The sequence below is a fragment of the Citrus clementina genome, unplaced genomic scaffold (assembly GCF_000493195.1).
Source record: "Citrus clementina cultivar Clemenules unplaced genomic scaffold, Citrus_clementina_v1.0 scaffold_8, whole genome shotgun sequence".
Taxonomy (NCBI): domain Eukaryota; kingdom Viridiplantae; phylum Streptophyta; class Magnoliopsida; order Sapindales; family Rutaceae; genus Citrus; species Citrus x clementina.
The window spans coordinates 17,793,082-17,818,737 of NW_006262022.1; the positions used below are offsets into that span (position 1 = coordinate 17,793,082).

General features: G+C 33.0%; 3 protein-coding genes and 1 non-coding gene across 7 annotated transcripts; 1 reads left to right on the plus strand and 3 right to left on the minus strand.

The window, feature by feature from the left end:
* Positions 1-3,346: 3,346 nt before the first annotated feature.
* On the minus strand, positions 3,347-4,542 carry LOC18033618. Of its 2 annotated transcripts, none has more exons than XM_006423968.2 (2): positions 3,702-4,542; positions 3,347-3,556 (listed from the first exon to the last, which is right to left on the minus strand). In XM_006423968.2, the coding sequence occupies exons 1-2, from the start codon at positions 3,962-3,964 to the stop codon at positions 3,454-3,456; spliced, it is 366 nt and encodes a 121-aa protein (XP_006424031.1). In that variant the 5' UTR covers positions 3,965-4,542; the 3' UTR covers positions 3,347-3,453. The 2 variants fall into 2 exon arrangements, with proteins under 2 accessions (XP_006424031.1, XP_024034864.1); XM_024179096.1 differs by having other exon boundaries at positions 3,347-3,571.
* Positions 4,543-4,645: 103 nt separating this feature from the next.
* Positions 4,646-13,884, minus strand: LOC18034491 (serine/threonine-protein kinase TOUSLED). 2 transcript variants are annotated; one of them, XM_006423969.2, is made up of 16 exons: positions 13,210-13,884; positions 12,485-12,574; positions 12,034-12,237; positions 11,715-11,765; positions 11,390-11,497; positions 11,263-11,307; positions 10,101-10,213; positions 9,596-9,662; positions 8,799-8,865; positions 7,183-7,280; positions 6,889-7,068; positions 6,512-6,722; positions 6,130-6,394; positions 5,744-5,798; positions 5,320-5,481; positions 4,646-4,866 (listed from the first exon to the last, which is right to left on the minus strand). In XM_006423969.2, exons 1-16 carry the CDS (start codon positions 13,447-13,449, stop codon positions 4,771-4,773), a joined length of 2,052 nt encoding a protein of 683 aa, XP_006424032.1. In that variant the 5' UTR covers positions 13,450-13,884; the 3' UTR covers positions 4,646-4,770. The 2 variants fall into 2 exon arrangements, with proteins under 2 accessions (XP_006424032.1, XP_024034863.1); XM_024179095.1 differs by having other exon boundaries at positions 6,512-6,725.
* Positions 13,885-15,356: 1,472 nt separating this feature from the next.
* LOC18034450 (zinc finger CCHC domain-containing protein 7) lies at positions 15,357-19,027 on the minus strand. 2 transcript variants are annotated; one of them, XM_006423970.2, is made up of 7 exons: positions 18,499-19,027; positions 18,318-18,422; positions 18,056-18,217; positions 17,294-17,455; positions 17,017-17,133; positions 16,173-16,277; positions 15,357-16,022 (listed from the first exon to the last, which is right to left on the minus strand). In XM_006423970.2, exons 1-7 carry the CDS (start codon positions 18,892-18,894, stop codon positions 15,615-15,617), a joined length of 1,455 nt encoding a protein of 484 aa, XP_006424033.1. In that variant the 5' UTR covers positions 18,895-19,027; the 3' UTR covers positions 15,357-15,614. The 2 variants fall into 2 exon arrangements, with proteins under 2 accessions (XP_006424033.1, XP_006424035.1); XM_006423972.2 differs by having other exon boundaries at positions 16,173-16,298.
* A 1,201-nt stretch (positions 19,028-20,228) lies between these two features.
* Positions 20,229-20,311, plus strand: TRNAL-UAA. The gene has a single exon. It is a non-coding gene; the product is annotated as a tRNA-Leu (tRNA).
* The last annotated feature ends 5,345 nt before the right edge of the window (positions 20,312-25,656 follow it).

A 25,656-nucleotide genomic window follows, 5' to 3' on the forward strand; every position in this document is an offset into this window, starting at 1 on the left:
ACCTCAAAAGGTCGCGGTGGTAATTCTTTCCAACTTTAACATCTTTAACTACTACAAATTTTGAAGTTAAAATACTTGTTTGACATGAAAATATCTCACAAAAAATTTTACCTTTTAGCTCTTATTGAAAATATTTGAATTTTTCCATCATATATGCATCTCAAAATTGTTGTTCCATGGCATAATGACTAACACAAGGGATGTTATAATCAAAATAATTAAAATCAACATGATTTTCTTTTTCCACCTTGTCTCGCAGTGCATTCCCATATCCTTCAACAAATTGTTTTAAAGTAGTTTTTGAATTCCCATATCGTGCATTCACTAAGGATGTTAGAATTAGTTAAAACCAACATGATTCTCTTTTTCCACCTTGTCTCGTAGTGCATTCCCATATCATTCAACAAATTGTTTTAAAATAGTTTTTGAATTTACATGCCCATCAAATAACGCATGTCACTCTCGCTACTTTGTGTCGTACACATTCCTACCCAAAATGTTGTTGTTGGTACTATTATTATTAGTAGTATTTTGAAAATACTAATAATAATAATAAAATGGACAGTTATCAACCAACCATCTATTTGTGCAGGCTTTTCAAAAAATGCACAAACACTTTTCTTTTTTTATTGCACCACCTAAAGTTTACTAATTTTATCATTGCACCACTTCCATCATAGCATCATTAGAATATGGTTGACATTAAAGGGTTAAAATTGCCATTTGAATGAATGCACAAGAACAACATTGTATTCTCCTAACAAAAACAACCACCAGTTGATGTTGTTGGTGTTGCTCTATCCTTAATACCGAAATCAAACTAAAAAATTTGAGATGAAAACACAAAACATACACAAATCAACTATCTATAAATCAGCAACAAACCCAGATAAAGATTTGGATAAGCAGCAATGTTGTTGTTTTTATTTACAAACAAAAGCTTACAAAAGACACCCAACAGGCCAACCACAAACCATATATAGTTCATTTTATTCATATTATAATCATGGGCATGTTTGGTTTGCACTTACAGCGACCCTTAGCTCCAAATCCCATCTCGGACAACTCATAGTGCATCATGACAATGTACATGCCACATCCGTTGCAACTGATGCCGCACTTTTAACCGAAGCCATAACACAGTTTCTGCCACATCAGGACATTTCTCTTTTTCCATTAATGATTAAAGAGCTGGAGATTTTTATATGGATAGATTAGATTTAGATTACTAGGATCAATTTTTATTTGATAATCATTTTTTTCTATATGTAACTTCTATTATCTAATTTTGAATCTTATTTTCTTACTTTTATTTTGGGCAAAATTGTAATTTTATGTTTGAGGGGCAAAAAGAACATTCTGCTAATATTATGTTAAATCTATTAAATGAGATAAGACGGAAGTAGACGAGTACAATAAAATGCTAACTTCAAGTGACGCGTTTAAAAAAAAAAAGTGTTTGTGTACTCTTAAAAAAGCTTGAACAAATAAATGATCGATAGATAATTGTCCTAATATTTCAATCGATACATAGGTATTGAATGATATTGTTGTTTACCATTTTGTTACTTAATGACATGGCATCCGTAGGAAAAGAACTAGGACATCATATCATTATTGTCATTTAAACAACTGACATGCGTAAATAATGTGCACTGACACATACTCTAGATGACTAGTCATTTATGATTTAACTTTTAAAAATAACGACGTGTCGTTAGGTCGAGTAGTGCGCAAATGCCATGATGTCTCTCAATTTTTTTGGCAAAAAACGCGTCATCTATAAAGTTGAATTCAAAATGATTTTTATAAAAGTAAGAGATTGTTTTTAACAATTAGATGAATAATAATATAATACAATCTAGTATTATTAAATAAAATAATACTATAATATATTTTATTTTCATATTTGAGTTATTATAATAAATATTAAAATATACTTAATGCCTTAATTCATGCAAAAATTGGTTGCATTACACAAACCCAAGTGGTGCTTTGCAGCACATTATGATGATGGTGATAATAATAATAATGATAAAAATAATAATGCACCACAATCCAACTTTCAAAACTTTCAAACATAGGTAAGTAATAAATTAATATGAAGAGTAACATAATAGAATATATATATATATAATACTATGTTACAAAATACAAACACTCTTAGTTAATTATTGTCCTTAATATTATTATTATCTATTATAATAATAACCATAATAATGATAAAATTCATAAAAAAAATATTATTATTAAATATTCTGACCATAATAATGACAAGAATAATAATTATAATGAAATATTAAAGACATTTTAATCGGGACACAGGTACTGGATGACACTATCATTTTTCGTTTTGTAACCAAACGACATGACATATAGAGGGAAAAACCAAGACAACACGTCATCATTTTCATTTATACAACCAACAAGTATAAATAGTATGCTCTAGCGCATACTCTAGATAACTCGTTGTTTTTTGTTTTAAATAAGAACGACGTGCCACTAGATCCAATAGTATTCAGACACCATGACGTCTTTCTAGTTTTTTGGAAAACGACACGTCATCTATAAAGTTGAATTCAAAATGATTTTAATTAAAGAGATTATTGATCTTTAACAGTTACATAAAATAATAATAATATAATATAATATTACTAAATAAAGTATTATTAAAATAGAATTTGTTTTCATATTTGATTTATTATAAATAAACTTTAAAAATATATTTAATGCCTCAATTGACTGATTGAGGCAAAAGTGGGCTATAAGAAATAAATTAATATGAGCAGTTATATACTACTACATAAGTATGTAATATTGTATACCACACACACCCTTTGAGTTTTGGTGATTTTTTTTCCTTTTTTTGGAAATAAAATTATTTTCAATTTCTTTTATTTATCAATTGCAAAATACATTTCTTATGTTACATGATATTTGTTGGGCACTCTTCTCCAATACTAAAACTCTGCTCAAACTAGAGTTTCTTTATTGATATAATTTATGTTTTTAATTCATCATAATGAAGATACAAGGTTGGTTGGAACTTTTTGAATGAAATACCTTTTATATTGTCCATTTTTAATTATGTACGTATGTGTGTGTGACACTAGAGAACAGAAATTGATTGATAGTTACATTACCTATCTTGACATATCATAATTAAAAGCGAACCTAAAATCAATATCGAAAGAAGAAGAAAACACACGTTTCCACAATGCACTGGGAGAATTAATCCCAACACCTCGAAAATGAGATGATAAGATATCTTCTAACCCTCGACCAAGAAGTGTTTTGCATTGTATTGTCGATTAAGGTATGAAAAATAATACGAAGAAATGGGACATCACTAGTATCAGCATTCATTGATTCTCACAGACAACAGCTTAATAGATTTGTTGAAGTTATATTGGTACTTTTACAGTCCAAGTCCAAGCCAAAATTCTAAAATTACTACTCATCCAGTTCCAATGGCTTGAAATACTTGCCCTCAAGGAGATAGGTGCCAATGCTTAAACGAACTGCCCATACATCCTTTGGCTTCCTTGAAATAATTCTGCACAAACCTTCACTCATCAATAACCACAAATTAAATAAAGAACAAGAATCATACTTTAGTAACACATATAGGTTCACATGTTACATCTTTAATGTTACCAAGTGCGGTGATGATACGTATTTTGCCACAAAGGGCATCTTACCTTCCAACATCACCGGGCTTGACCAAGCCAGAATTAGCCCTAAGGCATGGAACTGAGGCTGCTGTTTTGATCATTTTAGGAGCCTCAATGACAATAACAGGTGACCCTATTGCAAGTTTTGATCTTCTTATATCCGATTCCCCGGATGACTCTTTTGATTCACACTTTATTTGCAAATTCAGTTTCCGGGCTTCAGTGTTTAAGCTGTTGAATTGCAAGTTTGAGCAAGCGACTGAGGAAGCTGAAGAGAGGCTCAGTGCCATGAGAGAAGAAAGGATCCTGTGTTAGCGTAATAAAATGGGATAATATTTCTGTGGTTCAAAGGCTGTATTGTATTCGGATGAAGTTGGTTTGTTCTGTTTCTGCTGGTTAAGCTGTGCCTATAGCGGTCTTTCATATATGGGTACGGAAAACATTGCTTGTCAGCCCAACAATTAAACTATGTACTTAAAATCTTCATTTAAATTGATTAATTTACCATTACTATATCTTGTAGGATGATATTTACTTTCATTTGCAATTTTATTAATAAGATCAATAAACAAAATCTTACAACAAGCTTTGGATGGATGGTGAGAGCATTGGTTCTAGTCTCCTTTGGATACACATTTTATTTTTTTCTTTCATATTTCCGGGTTCAGGTACATATATTCTACTATATATTGGGATAGAGATCTCATATCTTAGAAAAGCTATCCGTGAAAGAAAAACACACGTGGGGTGGGAGGAGATTAGGTTTTCAGTTATGCTATGCTTAATTAAATTTTAAAAAAATGAAAAAGAAAGGGAACAACATATGATGAAATTAGATAAACAAAGCTTAAACATTGAAATGATAACAAAAAACACTGAATTATTGTGTCAGAAAGAGCAGGAAAATAGCAAAAGAGGGGAGAGAGAGAGAGAGAGAGAAGGGGAAAAAAAAAAAGGAAACATTTACAACCTATAAAAAATTCCATTTTGAGATTGCAATAAGATCGTCTCAATTCTATGTTTGCCAAAAAGAAAATATCCACCTTCCTGCTCGGAGATCCCTTAAGCTGTGTCTCTGTATGATAAATATTAACTATTACTTTTTGGAGTATGTAAGATAGGGGTCTTGAGCAAGAGTTAACACATCGGGCCTCTCAGCCTGGTTATACGTTAGACATCTTCGAATTAAATCCTGCAACCAATTAAAGAGATAAAATGGAGAAAAATCATCATTAGAAAAGCTAAAATATTTTGCTAGATTTGACAGAGTAAAGAGGCTAGAAGCTCAATGTATTTTGTTAAGTGTAGCCAAAAGGCAGTGGTAACCTTAGCTTTTTAACGTGAGCTTAGGAAGATAACAAATTCTCATAAGAGGGAGCTCAAAAAGATAACTCTATATAATCGTGTCCACATCTACATAACCCGGAAAAAGGAAAAATAATTCCATATTTTTTTGGATGTTTACAAGGAATATCTTCAAACCCACAAACCACTAATTAATTAGATAAATCACCTACATAACCCGGAAAAAGGAAAAATAATTCCATATTTTTTTGGATGTTTACAAGGAATATCTTCAAACCCACAAACCACTAATTAATTAGATAAATTGAGCAACAGTCGAAACAGAGGAGGAGCAGCTCACCTTTGCCTCATTTGAGACAGCAGGTCTTGAAGGGAATTCAACCTTACGTGCTTTGATAATTGTGTCCTCACGTAGTATTCGTTCTTGGGTTTGATCATGCCCAAAAGGACGTCGACCAAAGAGCATTTGGTAAAATAGAATACCAGCAGACCAAACATCCACCTGATTTCCCAGAATATAGAATGTCATAAAAGGCAAAAATCCGAGTGAAGAAAGGGAATTAATGGCAGCAAATGCTTTGAGTGAGACCAACAGTTAACAAACTCCAACAATAGATACTATGGAATCAAATTATCAGAAAAGTTAACTTTGCATAGCCAGCATGCATTTTCACCTCTTCCTATGCATTAATTCTTCACTCATCACTCTCACACACGTACAAACAGAGGGAGGAAGGAGGAAGAAGGGTATTGAAGTCACTCACCTTTGATGAAATAAGTGGAGTCTTGCTGAGCTCAAAGCACTCTGGGGGCAGGTACCTAAAATGACAATATCAGGAGGTAAGCCATTTGAAGTAATTCAATCTGCCTTCAAATTGATATTAAAATAAGCATTCAAGATATAAAAGAATGTTACACCAGACACAGACCGCATAATTCACCGACAACAGCAAGGAAGGAGAAGAATAAGTGAAGCACTTTTAAGACGTAGCAAACAGATAAGTGCTTTACAACTATTCTAAAATTAAAAAAAAAAAAAAAATTGTCAGATGAGGATTTGCCTGTTAGCATGCCAAGCATGTTCAAACAGAAACAATAGTAAGTCTTCAAACATCCAAGCAAAGCATATATACTGAACTGCATCACTCACCAATACGTTCCAGCTCCCTGGGATGTAAGTTCCATACCCTGGGATCCAACATCGTCCTCTACTATCTTGCTAAGCCCAAAATCAGTCACTTTTGCAACACCAAATTCATCAAATAGGACATTTCCAGGTTTCAGATCATAATGGATAATCTTCTGTGCTCTTTTGTTCAAGTATATAAGGCCCTGAAATATCTGAACAATGATTATCCTAGCTTCCCTCTCGGGCAACACAGGTGTTGCTTTTAGAACAGCGTCAAGATCCTTTCCTGAAAATAAGAAACACAAACAGAAGTATGCTTAGGAGTCAGATTCCATCGATTCACTACCGGGTAACTATATAAAACTTTCCAGATTATTATAAAATTGAGGTAGAATATATATACCACTGCAATACTCTAATACGGTGCAGAATGTGTTCTGGTCAATCTCAAAAGTGTCCCAAAGCCGAACGATGTGATGATGCACCAAGGTCTTGTGAATATTGTACTCCCGGATGGCATGCCGTATATAACTTTGCTTCTTGTCCTCACTCCACTGAGCATTCAGACCGTGAAGCTTACATGCAACGTATCTATGCTCTACCAAGTCATAAGCCTGCTGGAAATTTCTTACTTCAAATCACTGCAAAAAGGTATATATTTACAATTGCCAACATTGGCAAAGAAAAAATCTAAAGTTTTATCATAATGAAGGGAAGCTTTGGTTGAACATGTGGCGTATTACAATCATTTACGGTTATAACATTCACCAAAGTTCTGACCTTGTAAACCTCACTGAATCCTCCTTTTCCAAGAAGATTTAAAAGGGCATATCGGTGGTTCAAAATCTGAAAGTTGTTAAAACGGGAGCCATCCTCATCCCGTATGCGCTTCATTTCACGAATAAGCCTTCCCTTCTCTAGCTCATAACGTTCTCTTTCACGCAAAATGGCTTCCTCCTCCTGTGGAAAATCCAACAGCTCAGCAATATAGGACACATATCACCAGAATTTTAGCAATAGCAGATGGTATAAGAATTAACGAAAACAACAACAACAAATGAGAGGCTAACTTACCCGTTTGATGCTGGCTAGACGGGATTTATATATCTCATCTTGAATGACTAAATCTTCTTCTTGTACTCCTGACTCCACATCAACTCCATCGCCTTTGTCTTCAAGCAACCAAAGCCGTTGTTAGTACTCAGAATGTCTCCATACAAAAATTACTAGGAAAAACATTTATACCAAGGACACATTTGATCTGCTGCATTAGATAGATAGAATCGGACTTGATTATACTAAATTTTGTCTTCCATTTTTTGTAGTATAAGATTCGGCTACAAATATAATTTTATTATCAAAATTATTACGACGAATACTAATTAAATATTTAAATAATAATTCATATTTAATTATTGTAATAATTTTTATTTATAAAAATGCACATGTTATACTAATAAGAAATATAAATTTTTAATTATTATTTACTATAAAGTTTGCATTAACAATTATTCATATCAATGCAAATGAAAATTATTAAACACTGCAGTGGATGCCAATCAATTACCAAAAGTTTCTATAGCATAAGTTAGGATAACTTATCTAATGATATGAAATTTAATGTTGGTAATAGCATAAATGTATATGAACATTAATTGGGAAAAAAAAAGGTTTGAATATTAAATAATTAAATTTTGAATTATTATGTAAATATTAATTAGTTTTCATTTAAACTTTTCTAAATAAAGTAATGGTCAAATAAATGTAATCAATTAATTATTTTTATTTATTTCTTAATCATTTAATAAATTATAATACAACTAAATCCAATCTAGTACTATGCAAATAGAAGATATTACTAAATTTATTCCAATCCAAATCAATCCAGCATAACCCAACAAGAACAAAACTGAGTTTTTCCTCTTATAAAACATAGAATTGATTATTCCCTTCACCATACGAATTCTCTCTAAGTTTCCCCCATTTCTTCAATTTCTACATTTCCCCCGTTTCATCCTCATGATCTCCATTTCTTTTGAACTTTTGTTCTAGAGCAGAAAGTCTGAAGAAAAAGGAGATTTTCAATACCATATGGTAAGAATTTGCCCACACATCAGATGGCAAAACCAATTGACAGGTGCAGGATAACTCCATCAATCAAACTTCAGTCAGCATTCACTAGACCATCAAGACACACAGTGGCAACACAACAAAAGTAAATAATGCTTGGCCTAATCATGACGTGAGTCTATGCTAAGGAATAAACCTGGCCAGATGACTTAAGTAGTAAACTGCATGTCATGCCATGTCTACCCATGCTAATAAAAAACCAGGAGGGAAATGAGGATGGAGTGGGGGGATGGAAACAAAAAAGAAATTGCAGAAGAAAGTAACTGTTTATAAAATGAAGCTTGAAAAAAAAAAGGACAAAAGAAGGTGGAAATTATTTGCATCTGTTGGAGCCAAACATTCAGGAACTGATAAGTTATACCTAAAGATAGGATCTGTTGTTGGACAGAGATTTAAAACAGGGAGACAAAGTTAATATCTTTGAGAATCCTGGCTGCTATAATTCCCAACAGACAGCTACATGACTTTATCCCTAAAAGAAATGCCATAGGAACTATTGAATATAATCCAGAAAGCAGCACAGAAGGAGAGTTATATATTTTTATGAAATGATACTTTACCAGGTTGCCGTTTCTTCAGTGACTTTCGCTGCCGCTCAACAGCCTCCTTTGTTTCTAACAACTGTCTCTGAAAAGCAGAAAAAAGAAAAAAAGAGAGTAAATCAACCATAGTAATTTTAAATTCCACCAAGATATGAACAAGTTTCTAAAATCCAATTGAACTTTCATAGGAAAGTGAAAAGTTGATTGGTGCATCTTCATAAAGCATTTAGCACCAGCAACTCTTTCCCCACTAATATCCATATTCGACGTCATTGGGGAATGGGGAGTTGCCAAAAACCATTAAAGTTGCAAAACTGTTTGACTGGTGTTGGTCAAAAAAATTAAAAAAAGAAGGAATTGAAAATAGCCTATTTTTTCTGAATGAAACAAGAGGAATATATTAAATCAAACAAGAATCTAATGTACAAAATGAAAATTATCATGGCCGAAAGAGAGAAAGACGTAGAGGAGAATGCACCATCTTTTGGCAGGTCAGACACTTGAGGACACAATACCCATTTCAACACACACGCAACAATTTTTCTTTCTCTTTTTTTTTTTTGGGATAAGCCATACATACATTATTAGAATGCACATCCATTTGCCTCATGATACCACCGAAAAAACTTATAGATTAATGCTCGTTTCATTTTCCCAGAGGTACGAAACACAGCAATAATTACCAATTCAAGTTAAATTACGAAAATTGTGCAGACAGCTTGAGAAGGAAAGAGTAAAAGCTGTTGAATATGAAAAAACCATAAAGAAAATAGCATTCGCTGGTTCCACAATGAAAGGAAAAGAAATGAACATACAAGATGAGCATTTAGATCCTTCAGTGCTTGTCCATCCTCCCATGTCTCAGAGATGACCGTTCCAGCTCTGCAGTTCACAAAAGGTAAATTTGTTCGCATGACAGCACTTACTATGTGAGGAACCATAGAGTAGACTATGTTATGGTAGGACTTAAGTAGCAGCTTATAAAATAAACTTCAGTAACAAAATCCATAATCAACAGTTTCCAGGTTTTGGCAAGACCAATCACTAAATTATCCCCTGATGTCCTTCAAAACGTTTTTTAAACATCTGTAAAGATAGTTTTTCCATTCACTCTCAGACACTCGGGAATTATAATCATCAGTCTTCCAGTATTTTGTTTCAAGTGTGCAGTATAACATTATGATATTCACAGTTTCTTTTTTTCCCCCCCTTCCTTCTAAAAGGTTCTCCATTCCTTTATTCTCTAACCCTTCTTGTGTAACAAATAAAGTATGATAAATAACTTGAAGTGCATTAGTAGCTTAAGAAATAATGAAATACCTGATTACACCCACATTTCCAAGCCTCACAGATTCCTGGCGTATTTTCAGCCTAGCTTCCTGTCTCTCGGCTTTTGAAACGGATATCAACAGATCAGATATTATTTTTGTTCTCTGCATGGGAAAATGGAATCGATAACTACAACGACACAGAGCTAGTAGCAAGCTTAGTGACAAACATATTCACAAAATAAATTTGCTCTCTTGCCAACCAATAATTTTTTTTAGAAATAAATTAAGGGTGTGTTTGGGAGTGAGGTGCTGTAGCTTTTAAGCTGCAGCTACTGTGGAGTAAAAGCTACAGCTGTGAAGTAGAAGTTGGGAAAAAAATTTGCTAAGCTGCCAAAGCCCGGCTACAAGTGTTACCAAACACCTTAGTAGCTGGGCTGCCACCACACTCCCAAACGGGCTATAAATATGCATATGAATCTCAAAGCACACAAGCATTTTTGAAATAACAAAGCCAATATCAGAGCATTTACACAAGGCAGCAGCAGCAATGCAATCAGTCATGTTTAAGATGGAGTGATACTATCACATTAACCAATGTGCATAGACTATCTAGCTTCCTAATTGACTGCAAGTCGCTCAGAGCCTATTTTACAAGGCTCAGCTGTTTTGCAATTTTCATGAAGCATCTCTATTTCCCCAGCCCCCCCCCCCCCCCCCCCCACACACCACATATGTTGCTTGAGACTTCATAACAAGTTGCAAAGCTACAAAATGTTTATAGCACCCAATTCTGTTTTTCCTTTTCAACAATCTACCACACATTAGATGGTGAATCTTAAGATTTAAAAACCAAGTGTAACAACAGCATTAAACTTATAGCAATGCGACTGAACATACTGAACCAGTAACCAACATGAATGCTGTCAAGTTGACCAATGACAACTCATAAGGGCCACTTTTTTAATAGATATTTAGGTAACTCAATGAGACATGACAAGGATTTGAACAAGAAACCTGTCCCTAGAAAGAGTAAACAACCGAGCAGAAGAGAGACTAAGAGAGGAGTTACCACATGGCACATTGTGTTCCGTGAAAACTTGCACTTTTAATGATAGAACTCAAAAGCATATTTAAAATGAATAATAAAATCAAACAATTCAAATATAGGAATTAAAACATGCAATAAATTAAGGTCCTAAGAGAAAACACACCCTTGGCTTCATTTGTTGCTCATACTCTTTAACGTCCTTCAATTCCTACGCAAAAGACAATATTGTTTAGAATGAAAATAAGAAAGCAGCAAAAAAACCTGTAAAGTTGAAGATAGCATTTTTACACCTTTTCCAACTGGTGGCAAAGATTCTGATAATCGACAGCATTTTGACGAGATTTACGTAGGTCTTCCTCCAATGCTGCAACTTTTCTATGTAAAGATGTGACCTCCTCCTAGTTTAAGTTAACAAAATAAGGAATGAAAATATAAAAATTTTCCATAATCTAAGACAAGATACTCTACATATGACATAAGATACATAAAAAAAAAAAACAACAAATCGTTTATATTCTGCTATCTTCATTTATATTCTGCCTCAAACAGTAGTATATTTCTTTCCTCACAACAAAAATAGAAAATTATGTTTGAAAGGATTAGCACAAAGCATACCTCTAATGAAGAGCAATTATCAATAAGGAACTGTTCTTTCGGCTTGTTGTCCTTCAGAAATAATATAAATGAGATCAGTTAATACATGTAATTTCTCGCAGACAATCCATTTCGTAAGAAAGACGGAGGCATGCTACACAGCCACCCCCCTTCAAATAGAAAAAGACTAAAAAGCCCATTCCAGTCGTGAAAATGTGCATAAAGGTTTTATATCAGAATAACAACTAAGACCCATAGCGACATTGATGATGATAATTACAAACTACAAATGATTGGACAAGGATAGAAATGAGATCAGCAGATGCCAATAAAAGCACACCTTATGATGTGAACTCTCGAGCTGGCCATTTGAAGGTGAAACTGTTGAACTAGATATCTGTGATCTTGCCTGTTCATTTGCTCTGGAACCACGACCTCTGCCTGAACCTGAATTCCCCCTACCACGACCATGTTTTTTCCTATTTACATCACTGGCCTTGGCTTCCAAGGTTTCTGTAGTATTTTGCCTTCCATCAGCCACCACCTGATACGGTTTAAGGAAAAGAATCAGTTGTATTTTCCCAAGAGAGAGAGAGTGAGAATAGCCCTACATCACAAAATTACTCAAATTTCTTTTGAGGAACAGAACATTGATATTCGAGATAAGAGAACATAATGATGAAACAAAAAATAAAATTCAATACATTCCAAAAAAAGAAATGCAATACGCCATGTCAGTCCACAGGAAAAACTGTAATTCCAAGCTTCAATTTTTTCAACCATCAGCATACCTCCACACGATCAAAAACAGTTGAGTTATCATCTTCTTTGACTTTCTGTCGCTTCTGAGTGTTAGCTTGTATCAGAAACTCCCCTCCAATCTGGTAAACATCAAATGAAGAAAACGGTATATAAGGCATAAATTGGAATAATAATGCAGTTTAATTTTCGGGACAACCAGATCAAACGGGCAATAAATACACCAATTATTGCTAACTACATACGAGCATTTATTTAAATGAGCATCTTACAGCGCAGCAATCAGACACGAATGCACACATAAGTAGACAGATTACATTGCCGTACATTCATCGAACTTTCCTATCCTTTTTAGCAATTATTAGTTTAACGCATCTTATCGTAAAAAGCTCCTGCTACTTATTATGAATTAAATCCTTTTAAATGCAAGTTCCCAAGCAACAAACAACATGGTAATAAATTCTCAATGACTAATCAAATTTAAATGGCATCATCATCCGATCTTCAATTCCAACCAATATCTGAAAAGCATAAGATACGAAATGAACTTCAATAACTGAACAATAAATTCAATTTTTTTTCCTTTTTCAATGGCTTGATGGCAAGCCAACTCCCTTCCCTCCCAAGTACACGACCTTGAAAGCAGGGTCGGAACCCCAGACCTCTTGTACCACCCCCGAAAAGTTTTACCAGTTACATTTAATAAAATACAAGCAACATTAATAAACAAAGAGAAAAATTTATAATTGAGGCTTACATCATCATCAGAATCGCTAGAAGACGACTCCTGGGCCAAGTCCTCAGCGGCAGCAACTGATCTTGAAGTTGAAGAAAGAGCAGCCCAAGTGGCATGCTGCTGGTGTTGGTGTTGCTGCTGCTGGGCAGCAGGAGGCTTACCGACCATACGAGCTTCAAGCTTAGCTATCTTAGTGGGCAAAGACTGGTCTGATTGGTTCGAAGAGTTAGAGGAAAAATGTATCAACATGTCATCCGACATTGCGCCTCTTTCATTCACTAAATAAAAGGGCTCTGGGTAGTAACAATTACAATAAGCCCTAAAACCAGAGTAAGAACTGGGGAGAATCACAAAGACATGATCATCAGGAGATTAAAAGGGCACTTTTATTTTTACAAAAAAATAATAATTAAAAATTAGGGCTTTGAATTTAATGGTGAAGGGAAGAAGGGATCATCAAGGGATTCAAGAGTGGAGGGAAATGAGGCTTTTTTGTTGTGTGATGGTGGTGTTTATTTTAGCTTTCGTGGGTTTTGAGTTTTGACTGGAGGCAGAAAGTTTGAAAATTGAAATGATTTTGTTTTGGTCAGGGGGTCTCCGTGCCGGTCTACTAAAGACTAGTGAAAACACATTGGACTCCTCCTGTGGGAATATTGGGAGGCCATGGCTTTGTGTCAAAAAGTGAGAAAGAGAGAGAGATAGAGCCCCAGTACAATTGATGTGATTCTAGCTCCTCTATAAATACACTGTAAGGTACAGTCAGATAAAAAAAAAAGTATTTATTTGGTCCTATCTCTCATTAGTTACAGATAAAAAAACTTATTTCTTTGAAAGAATAATCAAACCTAAATTAAACTGGGGATTTGATTTAGTTGGAATTTTTAAATTAAAAAACGATCAGCCTATATTAAAAAAAAAGTAAAAAAAAAACACAAAAAAATAAAAATAATTTGATTAAGTTTGGTTGGAATTATAATGTCTAAAAAACAATTAGTTTAATGCGATTTAAAATTAAACTAAACCATGTCCACCCTATCTCTTATCATTAAGTCCACCTAACCCCATATCTTGTTATTAAATTTTTTTATTGATTATACCTTACAACAAAAATAAGGCAACCAATCGGTAATACCGAACCCGTAATAATATCTAGACGCTGATTAGCAAATTATTTTTTAACGTTTGTTGCATCTTTAGAGTTAAGGAATTAAGTTTGTGCATTTGTGCATGGGAGCATATTTTCTTCTTGAATTTTCATTTTGGACGACAACTTTGATTAATTGGGACGCAATTGCCATTGCTTCTTCTAAAACATTACTATTTACTTGACAGTTTTGAATAAGATGAAAATTACACATATTATATTTTAATTGAGTTGACAAATGACAACCCATTTTTACTTGTACATTCTTAAAAGGGCTAAAATATAATTAATTATTCCCTTAATTATAGTTACTCGACCCTCCACGACACCTGACAGTCAACCTTACTCGTTCTGTCAATGTTACCATAATATTCACTCAACTGATTCGATCCACCTCAAAATACTTGTTTAGGTTATTCATTAAGATATTTACTAATATAATTTAATGGGTAGATTTTGTTAATTATTTGGCAACTATTTAATGTATTCCTTAAATATTTTCTGTTTATCAAAATTTTAAATGAAAATCATTTTATGAAAATACGTATTTGTTAAAAAAAATATTGACATTTTTAATTGTGAAGTGTCAAGGTCACTTGACAATTAAAAATGAAATATGAACTTAAATTGAAATTTTTTTAAAGAGTGGTCCTTTATAAAAATTATTTTATATAAATTGATGTAACATAAATATATTAATTAGATGTAATTATAAAATAATAAAAATAAATCATGTAAATCAAGAGATACTTGACACAACTAATTAAATTATACCACATCAATTTATAGCTCTACTTATACTCTAAAAAAAAATTAATGATAAATTATATTATGGAAATGCATACAAGTAAATTCATTTAGTTTGAAAGTTAACAACCTTATTGAATCATTTAGATTTTAAATAAAAGTCAAAAACTGTCTTAAGAAAAATGAACTCAACTAGCTTTTAGCCGAAGCAAAAGGGGCATATTCTTAAGAGTAATCAACTGAAGCCAGTTACTGCCAAAAGCACACAATAATAAGCTAAACCGAAAAGGCAAAACTAAGGCTTATTTTCACTAGGAGAAAAATGATTTAGGCATACCAACCCACAGTCCATTACAAAAAGGTAAAAAAATATAAAAATAAATGATTTAGTAAATAACTCAAATCGTTGAGTGATCCTTACAAGGTTACAATGAGGTTACACAACTACATTGGGGGAGCAGAAGCAGCGCCACCTTTCACTGTTTGTCCCCATCAAATGGCCTTTAAATACTTAGTTGAGAAAAAATACAGGCTCCTACCACCAATCATAACCTCTCCTTATCCCATCACTACCAGAGTTGTCGAACCTTGATGCTGAAAATCTATGATGAGAATTCCTCTTTATGGAGGACTGAGGACTTGAAAAATGGCCTCCAGAGGTTATAGCTGAAATTTTATGAGCCTTACTAGATGGTGTTCCCGGAGACCTCCAATGGTTCCTCTTCGGCTTCCCATAGGAGATATCTCCAGGATCGTCTGTTATCCAACCACCTCTCTGTTTTGATTTTCGAGATGTCATAATGCCTCTTTCTTCATGCTGGGTTTTCTTCCTTTTATGCACTTTACCAAGATCATGAGGCGCAGACTTAATTCCCGAGTGGTCTTTATTTTCTCTATGAGGTCTGAATGTTGGAGTTGATGCGTCAATATTCCTCTTGCGAACCTGCACAAAGCCCAAAAGGTCATGTCTAAAACCGATAACAGAAATAAAGAACTACGACTAATGAAACTAGATTTATAATAAAAAATTAAAAAAATATATATTTGAAAAGAGTCACACAGAACATGATAACTCTGAGATCACGTAACATACCTTGGAAGAACTCACACATTCACGTGCAAAATGCCCTTCTGCACCACACTTGTAGCATGAACTAGGTGACGCTTCTACAGTTTCACCACGAGACCTAGCGCATGCCTGCAGACATGAGTTCCAGTGCTAAAAATACAGCATCAAGAATGAGCAAACGACGTTACAAAATTCAAAACCTGTTTTGACCACAATGACTAAATAAATGTGAAAAATCGACTTCATAACAATTCCGTGCCAGAAAATAAAGAGAACTAATCATAGAAAATGATTGAAAGTAAACTCCCACGAGTACACGTCAAAAAGTTATTTATTCTTCTGTCAGCATTTCAAATATAGAACTTCGGGTGTAAATGGAAGTAACAGAACCTTGATCACAAGGAAAAACCATTTTAGCTTCAATTTTCACATATCATGTAGACAATCTAAAAATATATACGCCATGAGCATGTCTGTCCGTATCTTGTCATGGTAGATGTTTTTGGAGAGGAGACCTACCCATTAGCATATTCAATAAAATTGCCGCTACTAAAATAGTTGTAATACACTATCATAAATGGTAAGAAGAGGTTACATAAATCTTAGATTTAAAGTGGCCCTCTGCCTCTCTTATTTTTATGCATTTAATAAAACTTCCTTACTTTCTCCTCAGAAAGAAAAATTAACGGCATAAATAATCTAATCACATCAAATAGATGTAAAATCAAATCAGAGAAAATTATAGAATATCAAAAATCAGTAGCAATATACAACAATCATCCTAGCAATAGGCATGTAAGTTGAAGCACCCACGCATTTCCCAATATATAATCACCAAAATCTCAACGGACAAATTTAATGAACTGACCAAACCAGTGTGACCTAATTGACCACATCTGAAACAAGAAACCTCTCCTGGAACCGCATCACTGATATTAACGCAACACAAATGGCCAAAACTCCTGCAGATGTAACATTGTACTTCCTACAAAAAAATTTAAAAAAAAAAGGGAAAAAAAGTGGGAAAATAGTTATAGAACAACAGTTTCATACCATATACATACAAACTCAAGTGATTTAAAACTTACTAAAAGTGACTGCATTAGGCAGAAAGCTAAATATTGAACTAAGAAGTATAAACAGACCTTGAGGTCATCGAGAGAATAACTGTTCCTACAAGAAAACATATCATGCCCAGAATCTCCACATTTTAAACACACTTGAGCATTCTGGAAGCCACTCTTGTGCTTATCTGGACAATCTTTCGCACGGTGACCACCTTTTTTGCAAATGAAGCAATCTTGTGCCTACAAGGAAACATATTTAAGTAACAAGGTGAATGACAAGCTGAGCCACACAAATCAATCTTGAATGGCAAACTTATACAAGCAGTGTAAAAACGAAAATAGTAGAAACATCTATACATTATTAAATCACACAGTTTTAGACCTTTTCTATACACTCAAAGATACGGAACCAAAAGTAGCCACTTATAAAGTGAGACAGACTCCACTCTTGCCAATTCACCATGAAAGTCCTTTTAACTTCTTTTGACCATACATCAAAGTCTTTGCTCTTGCAATACAATTAAATTTTAATAATTTTAAACTAATCCATTCTTCAGTTTGCATTCTGCCGCAGGATGCCTTGCACTCAAGCATCAGCTTGACATTAATACATACCACCATCAACATGAGTGTGAAGTGAATATGTCCTCTACGAATAACCTACATGCATTCTTGTTTAAGACGTTAGTTTCTTATAACTCTCAGTTTACGAATATGCACAAAAGCAATAAAAAAGAACAATTCATGAAAGATGAAATATCTATTTCAGTACAAGAATCATAATCAACTTAAACGCGACATTGATGTATGCATAAAGAATGTATCCTACTTGTTACTAACCTTGGAACATTGCCTGACACCATGTTCCAAACTCCCACAAACAAAACAAGGTTTCTTCCGCTTGACAGCAGATCTACAGTTCACCGCCATATGCCCCTCTTCGCCACAATTATAGCACGTTTGCCACCCGCGATCTGGAGGATCAAAATACCTTGGCCCCCGCTGGTAGAATAAATATAAAGATAGATACCATACTAAGGCTCCACATGGAAATCGTATAGTTTTCAAAATGGCAGTTCTAAGCAAATATGTTTTGACTCACAAGAAGCTTCCGAAGCACAATATTGTCTGATATTTCAACAGTCGTAACCCCCTCATCACCATTATCAGCCGTCTCCACCTTCTGTTCTTCCTTTCTAACAATTACCTAATAAATTGTCATTAATTACAATTTTGCCGTTTCAATTATCGAAATAAAATTAAATTAAATAAAAAGAGCTCACAGATTGGTCCTCAATTTCGATCTTATCAGCTTCCTTCTTTTTCTTCTTGCGGACCCTAATTCTCTTCTTATCACTGCTCTTCACATCCTCGATTATGACGTCATCAGTGGTCCCACTCGGACCAGGGACGACGGCCTCAACACCTCCGTTTTTATTATTACTATTATCGCTAGTGTTAGTATTGGTATTGTCGTTCAAAACGACGTCGGAGTCACTGTCGTCTTGATCCAGCTTGGCGGCGCGCATCAACATATGCTTCTCAACGATCTTAAGGCTAAGATCCTCGTTTCCCTCTTCATCGTCGCTACTCATTGCTGCCGCCGACTTCAATTTCTCTTCTTCTTCTCCGTTTTCTTCGTGATATAGCTTCCCTTTCAGCTTTTGCCTCGTCGCCATGTTTAAAAACTTCTGAAACTGTATGGTTACTAAGGCACAGGCACGAAGCTATCTAGGGCTTTTTTTCTTGTGCCTGATCAGAAGAAACTGCCTGTTTATTTTTCTATTTTCTTTATTATTATTTTTGAAGTGATACACCGATATTTTGTGTAGCTCATGTAGTTAACGGCTATGATTTATCCGATCTTGGTGGGTCGTGGGCGCGGTGGGCCTAGGTTTTGTAGTTTGCTAAACGATCGACGCTGCCCAGCCCCCATTCTTTTTTTGGTGAAGCCCCAGGTTCTTTTGAACAACATTAAACGCCATGCTCTATTTACATTAATTCGCTATTTACTATTTCGCTTTAACTTTTTTTTTTAAAAAAATATTGATATGTCATTTATCTTTAAAATAAATTACTACACATAAAAGATATTTCAACAAATTAATGACATTTAACATTAACACTTACAACTTACAATTGCTGTCTTAACGTGGCAATAGTAGTTTTCAAACATTTTTATTTAGTTAGTCGTCGGTTTAGAACAAACACTTAAAAATCACTTGATCTGATCCTAAGAATTAAGTAAATATCTTATACAAACATTAAACCTTAAAAATGAGATGAAGATCGAGATGAATTTGCAAATAGCTTTACATACCATTTAATGTCGAATGTCTTGCAGCATTGTGATTTTACAGTTTGGTTGAAGAGTTTCTTTCTATTATTTTGAACACTACATATAGTTGATTTCATTTCATAAATGCAGTTATTTAAAAAAAAATACAATCTTCTTTTTTGAATTATGTTACAATTTATTAATATTACAACCAATATTTTTACAAAAAAGTCTTCATCATTCAACGATAATATTATTCAGGGAGTCCATCAAAGTGATTGTAACAGCGAAATTTAATTGAAAAAATAATATCACATTGTATTATGACAAAAGGAAATCTACTTGAGTTTTGCATCAAACAAATATGAAATGAGAAAGAAAGTATAAATTAAAATTAGATAACCATTTAAAGTAATTGATACACTTAACGTCATAAGAAAAGCAACACACCCTTGATATTTTTACTTGATTATAATATTAATTTAGAACAATGACTTGTTGATTTTGACCTTTACCACACATAGGAAACATTATTCAATGCCAACTACGTGGTCACTTTCACTTTCACTCTATTAAAATCAATTTATGTTATTTGTAGAGAATATATAACCATAAACACTGGATCATTGTATTAGAATTTAAGTTTGACTTAGCTTAAAATTTTCAATAACTTTAGGTGTTTAATTAAAATTTTAATATATAAATAACAAAATATTCGAACCTTAACTTTATCCGGCTGGTTTGCCCGAGAGGTTAAGGGGGAAGACTTAAGATCTTCTGCACATAAGTGCGCGTGGGTTCGAACCCCACAGCCAGCATTTCAGACTGTGTAATTTTTTTTCGTCTAATCTTTTTTAATTAGAGTAAAATCTGATTTTTTTTTCTTTTATTAAAACCAAATTAAAGGAAAACATTAGATATATGATTTTTTTTCCCAAATACGATCAATTAATTAAATTTTATGATTGTTGTATTTGAGTTTTAATTTTCAGTTCCTCCAATTTGTTTAGTGAAATACTCGCAACACTTGCTAGGGATTTATAATCAAAAGTCAAAACAGTTTTCTAATTCTCTGTCCAGCCTTCTTGTTTAGAAAAATAATGAAAATACTTTGTTGGGGCAATTGAGTTGATTATTATTCGTGTTGCATGAATGTTGAATTAGAGTTTCAAATTTCTAACATCAAGTGCAATAAAATTAGGATTTATTAAAGTTTTACAGTATTTTAAATCAGAGAATTAAAACGATTATTATTTGTGTTGTGCTTGTGTAACCATTTTTTATTTCATATTTGAGTTTTTAATTTTTTTTATCCCACAATATAATAGATTTTATATTTTGGATACAATACGATCCAATCACTTATTGTAATCTAATATAATCTAAACCAACAAAAGAAAAATTCAATTAAATCCAATCCATTCAATCTAATTAAAATAAAAATCATCAATTGCACTCCAAAGTTCTAATTACTAACAATTGAAAAAAATATATGTATATCAACTTTCTCAATATTTCATAATTCGTGTTTTTTTGTGATCGCACAGTGTGAAAAAAATAAAAATCTAAAATTTGAATACTTTCAATTACTTATCACTACATGTATATTTACACTTATACAAAATTAGGTTTTATTGTTTTTAGGAAAATAAGTTTGTTTTAAGAGCGTCAAATATAAAGGTAGTGTATATGAAAGATGACTTGTCGTTTCAAGGCATTAAATGTAGACGGCAGGTCATTTTTCCGATAACTAAGAAAACGACATGTCATAATAGTATTCACCAGTGCATACTTTTGACGACATGTCATAATAGTATGCACCAGTGCATACAAAGGAACATCACATCATTCTCCAACTAGGATAAAGACGACATGTCATCTCACCATTTTTTGGATAAATATCGTGATCATCTATATTAGTGCAATTCCGCATGACTTTAGTAAAAGTGTCCTTCATTTTTTTTTTCTTTTTTTATAATCACATGGAATAATAATCAGTGCAATTATAATTGTAAAAAGATTTTAAAAAAAGTATGAGTGAATCCAGCATTTGAGTCCTAGTTGTTGCAAGTCACTCATCTATTAGATGATAAATTTTATAATATGTAAAATTACTTATTTAGCATCCAAAAGATATGTCCCTTAATTTTAATAGTAGTTGCAATAAACATTTTAATTACAACTATAATTAAAAACATATTTATGATTGCAGTGATGGTAACAAAATAATAAACTTCGGTCATATAAGGTGTTCAATGTGCAAATTCAAGTCCAATCCACCATATATTGGATTTTATATTTTGGATCCTACCCGATCTAATCACCTATTGCAATCCAAAATAATCCAAACTAACAAAAAATGAAATTCAATTTAATGTGATCTAATCTATCCGATTAAAATAAAAATTTACAAAATAAAATTGTCGATTGCACTCTAGACTCTAGAGTTCTAATTACTAACAATTGAAAAAAAAATGTTATATCAACTTCCTCAATATTTCATGATTTGTGTTTTTGGTGATTGTGTGGCTGGAAAAAGAATAAAACACTAAAATAAGGTTTTTGTTATTTTAGGAAAATTAGGTTTTACTTTTTTTAGAGGGTCAAATATAAAGATAGTGTATACAAAAGATGGGTCATTGTTTCAAGTTACTGTTGTAGATGACAGACCGTTTGGATGAGAATTTATCAAATGACACGTAGTGTTCGTGTTATCGACATGTATAACAATTATGCACCGGCGCATACTATTGATGACTCGTCGTTTAGCTTTTACACAGAAAAGTCACATCGTTTGCCTGTTTGGTTGGAGGACAACATGTCATCTATCTATTTTATTGATAAATTTTTCACATCTTATGGGTGTAGTTTCGCATGAGTCCTTCTTCTTCTTCTTTCCTTTTTTTTAATACAATTATCATTACAATTATAATTGTAAAAAGGTTAAAAAAAGAGAGTGAATCCACTATTTGAGTACCAATTGTTGCCTGTCACTCATTTACTAGATGATGAGTTTTATAATATGTAAAATTACTTATCTACCATTCAAAAGATATGTTACTTAATTTTAATAGTAATTGCAATAAATATTATAATTACAACAACAATTAAAATTATATTTATAATTGTAGTGACGATGACAAAATAACAAACTTCGGTGATATAAATAAACCTGGCAACTGGCATCTACTGTGATTCTGTGAAGCAAACCATTGTTGAGCCTCTAACTACTCCTTGTTTTTAAATAAAGAATATTAAATCAACTAAATCGAGAATGTATAAAAGTATTCTAAAAAACATTTTTGGGCGTTGGCCCTTGTTCAGTTAAAAGAATTCTTATTCATCTGTGATAAGAGAAATTGTCTCTTTGAAGTAAAATTTGAGTTCTTGACTGTACGAGATAAAACAAGGAAGCTTCTAAGAAAAGATAGATTTTAAAAATAAAAATGTGACGGGAGATGCAGATATGCGGCTAATCCTACATAAATGAGGATATCTAATCAAAATGTCACTACGAGAGCAAACATTATGCATCCATCATCATGACATGTTGACATAATACCTCTGTAATAAAATGAAGAGTAAGAGCAGAAGAACGTACGGGGAGTTGGCCAAAGTGATAAAACCATCGCAAAACTTGTTTAAAAATAAAAAAAGAAAAGAAGAAATAGAGAGCAAAGCTAACACAGACATGCAACTTGACTAAGTCATGTAGTATCAAAGGGGGCTGGATAAGAGAAGAAAAGGTGAGATAAAATTGAAGGGAAAAAGCTTACATTGAAACTTCATCAGCAATGCCAATTCAAGCCGGCCAATAACTCAAGCAAAGCATGAGTGCAGGGCATCTACAATGGCTCATCGTCAATTCAAATTTAAAGCAACCAGGAGCAAATACACAAAGACTCTTCATCACTAAGTACAAAAGCGTAGCAGCCATCTAAGCACTTAAAGCAATTCAAAGCTCTTGGACTAAAGCCGAAGCATCCAGCTCAATTTTAGTAACAACACTTATATATGCATATATATTACTATTTTAATTGGTAATCAAAGCTATCAAAGATAGTTTTTAGACAATGTACAAAAAAACCTTTGTATGGGGGTCACAACAAACCAACAAATCATTAGATAAATGCTATCTACAATATGTCTCAAGAAAGTTGTAAAATAATTTGAGGACAAAACACAAAATCACCATGTTTAGTCTTATTTAACTGGTCATCCGAGTTCAAATCATTAAGAGGCAGTGGTTAAATAATTCATTTGGAGTTTACCCACTCGTCTACCTTTAGGGTAAAAAAAAAAAAACACTCATGATCATAATCATTTTGTGATTGTAAGTATTAGTAAACTTGATCTATATAGTAGTCATAATAGGCTTTTGATTCATATATACATATTTGTGTTTAAAATGATTCATTGATGTGATTCTTTTTCAAAATGTGTTGATGCAATTTAATTTAATATAAGAAAAATAGATAAATTGATAAAATTAACTTCAACTCTTGAATGAGCAAATGTCAGATATAATAGATTTTTCATCGTATAAGTGAAAAATCATATTAATATAGCTTTCAAAGTATAGCAGCTAGTATTTACCAAACAGTTTAATGTTGTAGCCTTTAAATTACAATTGTCCAACCTTAGGTTCTGTTTGGTACAACTTATTAAATAGAGCTTATAACAATAAAACTTATAAGAGTAAAGCTTATACCAATAGAGCTGTTGAACAAAAAGTCATTGGGTGTTTGGCTGTCAATTAAAAAAGCTCTTTTGAATCATTAAATTGTTTGATTGTGTAAAATTAAAAGTGCTTTAATCCACCAACAAAGTGTTGGCTCTACTGGCAATAGAGTCCCCTTAAGTGGCTTGATTGGATTTACTCCCCAGTTTGAGTCGCAGGGAAGTCGCCTTTGTTGGGAGAACCTGTGCCTCCCGGTTCGAGCGGGAACTTATAGTCTGGGTTGTTGTATGAGTTTAAAGGTGCCTCCCACAATTGGGGCCCTCTCCAGGATACCTCGTGAATAAGATAAAAAAAAAAATACTTTAATCCCAAACGCATCCAAAATCTACTTACTTTATACTTTACAGATCTTTATAGTATCACGCTTTAATTAATGAGATCATGTACATACATGGAAATATACTTGGTTTTTGAATTGAACAGGCTAAATTAGGAGGGGAATAAAATCCCAACTTATGCTCGGATTCAAATTTGTGGTTTGCAGCCGTGCTACAAGCTACGTGAACTTTAAAAAAAAAAAAAGAGACAATATTTTATAAATTAAAATTATTTAAAATTTAAAATAATTGATACACGTAACATGCTACATGGCAAGAACTATATATTGATGGGATAATGAGTCGTAGAATTTGACATTTAATAGGAATCATTGTTCATTCTCATTTTCACACTTTTCAAATCAATTTACGTTGCTGGTGGTCGTGGAGAATATATTTAATAAAAAAGACTGGAACATTCAATCGCATTAGTAGTTTGACTAAGAAAAAGATTTTCAAGAAGTTCGCTTAAAATTAAAACGTTGACATAAAACCATACTTCCATTTTTGACTTGTTTGCCCGACGGGCTGTTAGCCTAAATTTTGGGCACACTCGGTGCCTTCGGGTTCGAACCCCACAGCCAGCATATGTTGCCAACTCATTTATAACACGATTACTTATTCTACTAATTACATTGTATTAATTCACAATATATTATTGGCCCATATATATAAGAGCCAACTTGTTCTACACACAGCCATCCGGTCTAATATTTCAGCCGAACGCACCCTTTTAGTTTACCTATACATTAGGGCAAAATTTGGAGTCTGATTGTCATTTTCCTCTTTCAATTATGCTTTTTTTGAAATCTAAAAAGAGGCATTAATCTTTTGCAAAGCATTTTATGATTTATTTAAATTTTGAAGCGCCAAAAAAGGAAAAATCCATCGTATTAATGTTATTTTTTAACAATTATTTTTTTTTCAAATGTAATTAATTAAACGATTCTATGAAAATAAAGAACAGCATTAAATGTTAAATTAAGCAATTTTTAGATTCCATGATCCGCAATTAGGAAAAGCATTAAATTTTTTACACCAAATCATTGATTAAGGAGTGACAGTGGGGCCCCTGATGTTTTATACTGTCTCAAATAAAGACATA

Bases quoted from the DNA above. Each gene is read 5' to 3' on its own strand.
- LOC18034491 (XM_024179095.1), bottom strand. From the start codon at position 13,449: ATGTCGGATGACATGTTGATACATTTTTCCTCTAACTCTTCGAACCAA. The intron at 8,866-9,595 runs GTATGTTCATTT...TCTGCTTTTCAG, and splicing joins AGGATCTAAATGCTCATCTT to AGACAGTTGTTAGAAACAAA. The intron at 4,867-5,319 runs GTGAGCTGCTCC...AATTGGTTGCAG, and splicing joins CTGTCTCAAATGAGGCAAAG to GATTTAATTCGAAGATGTCT.
- LOC18033618 (XM_024179096.1), bottom strand. From the start codon at position 3,964: ATGGCACTGAGCCTCTCTTCAGCTTCCTCAGTCGCTTGCTCAAACTTG. The intron at 3,572-3,701 runs GTAAGATGCCCT...GTTATTGATGAG, and splicing joins AAGCCCGGTGATGTTGGAAG to TGAAGGTTTGTGCAGAATTA.
- LOC18034450 (XM_006423972.2), bottom strand. From the start codon at position 18,894: ATGGCGACGAGGCAAAAGCTGAAAGGGAAGCTATATCACGAAGAAAAC. The intron at 18,218-18,317 runs GTGAGTCAAAAC...TTATTCTACCAG, and splicing joins TTGTGCTTCGGAAGCTTCTT to CGGGGGCCAAGGTATTTTGA. The intron at 17,134-17,293 runs GTCTGTTTATAC...ATTTTTTTGTAG, and splicing joins ATTCTCTCGATGACCTCAAG to GAAGTACAATGTTACATCTG.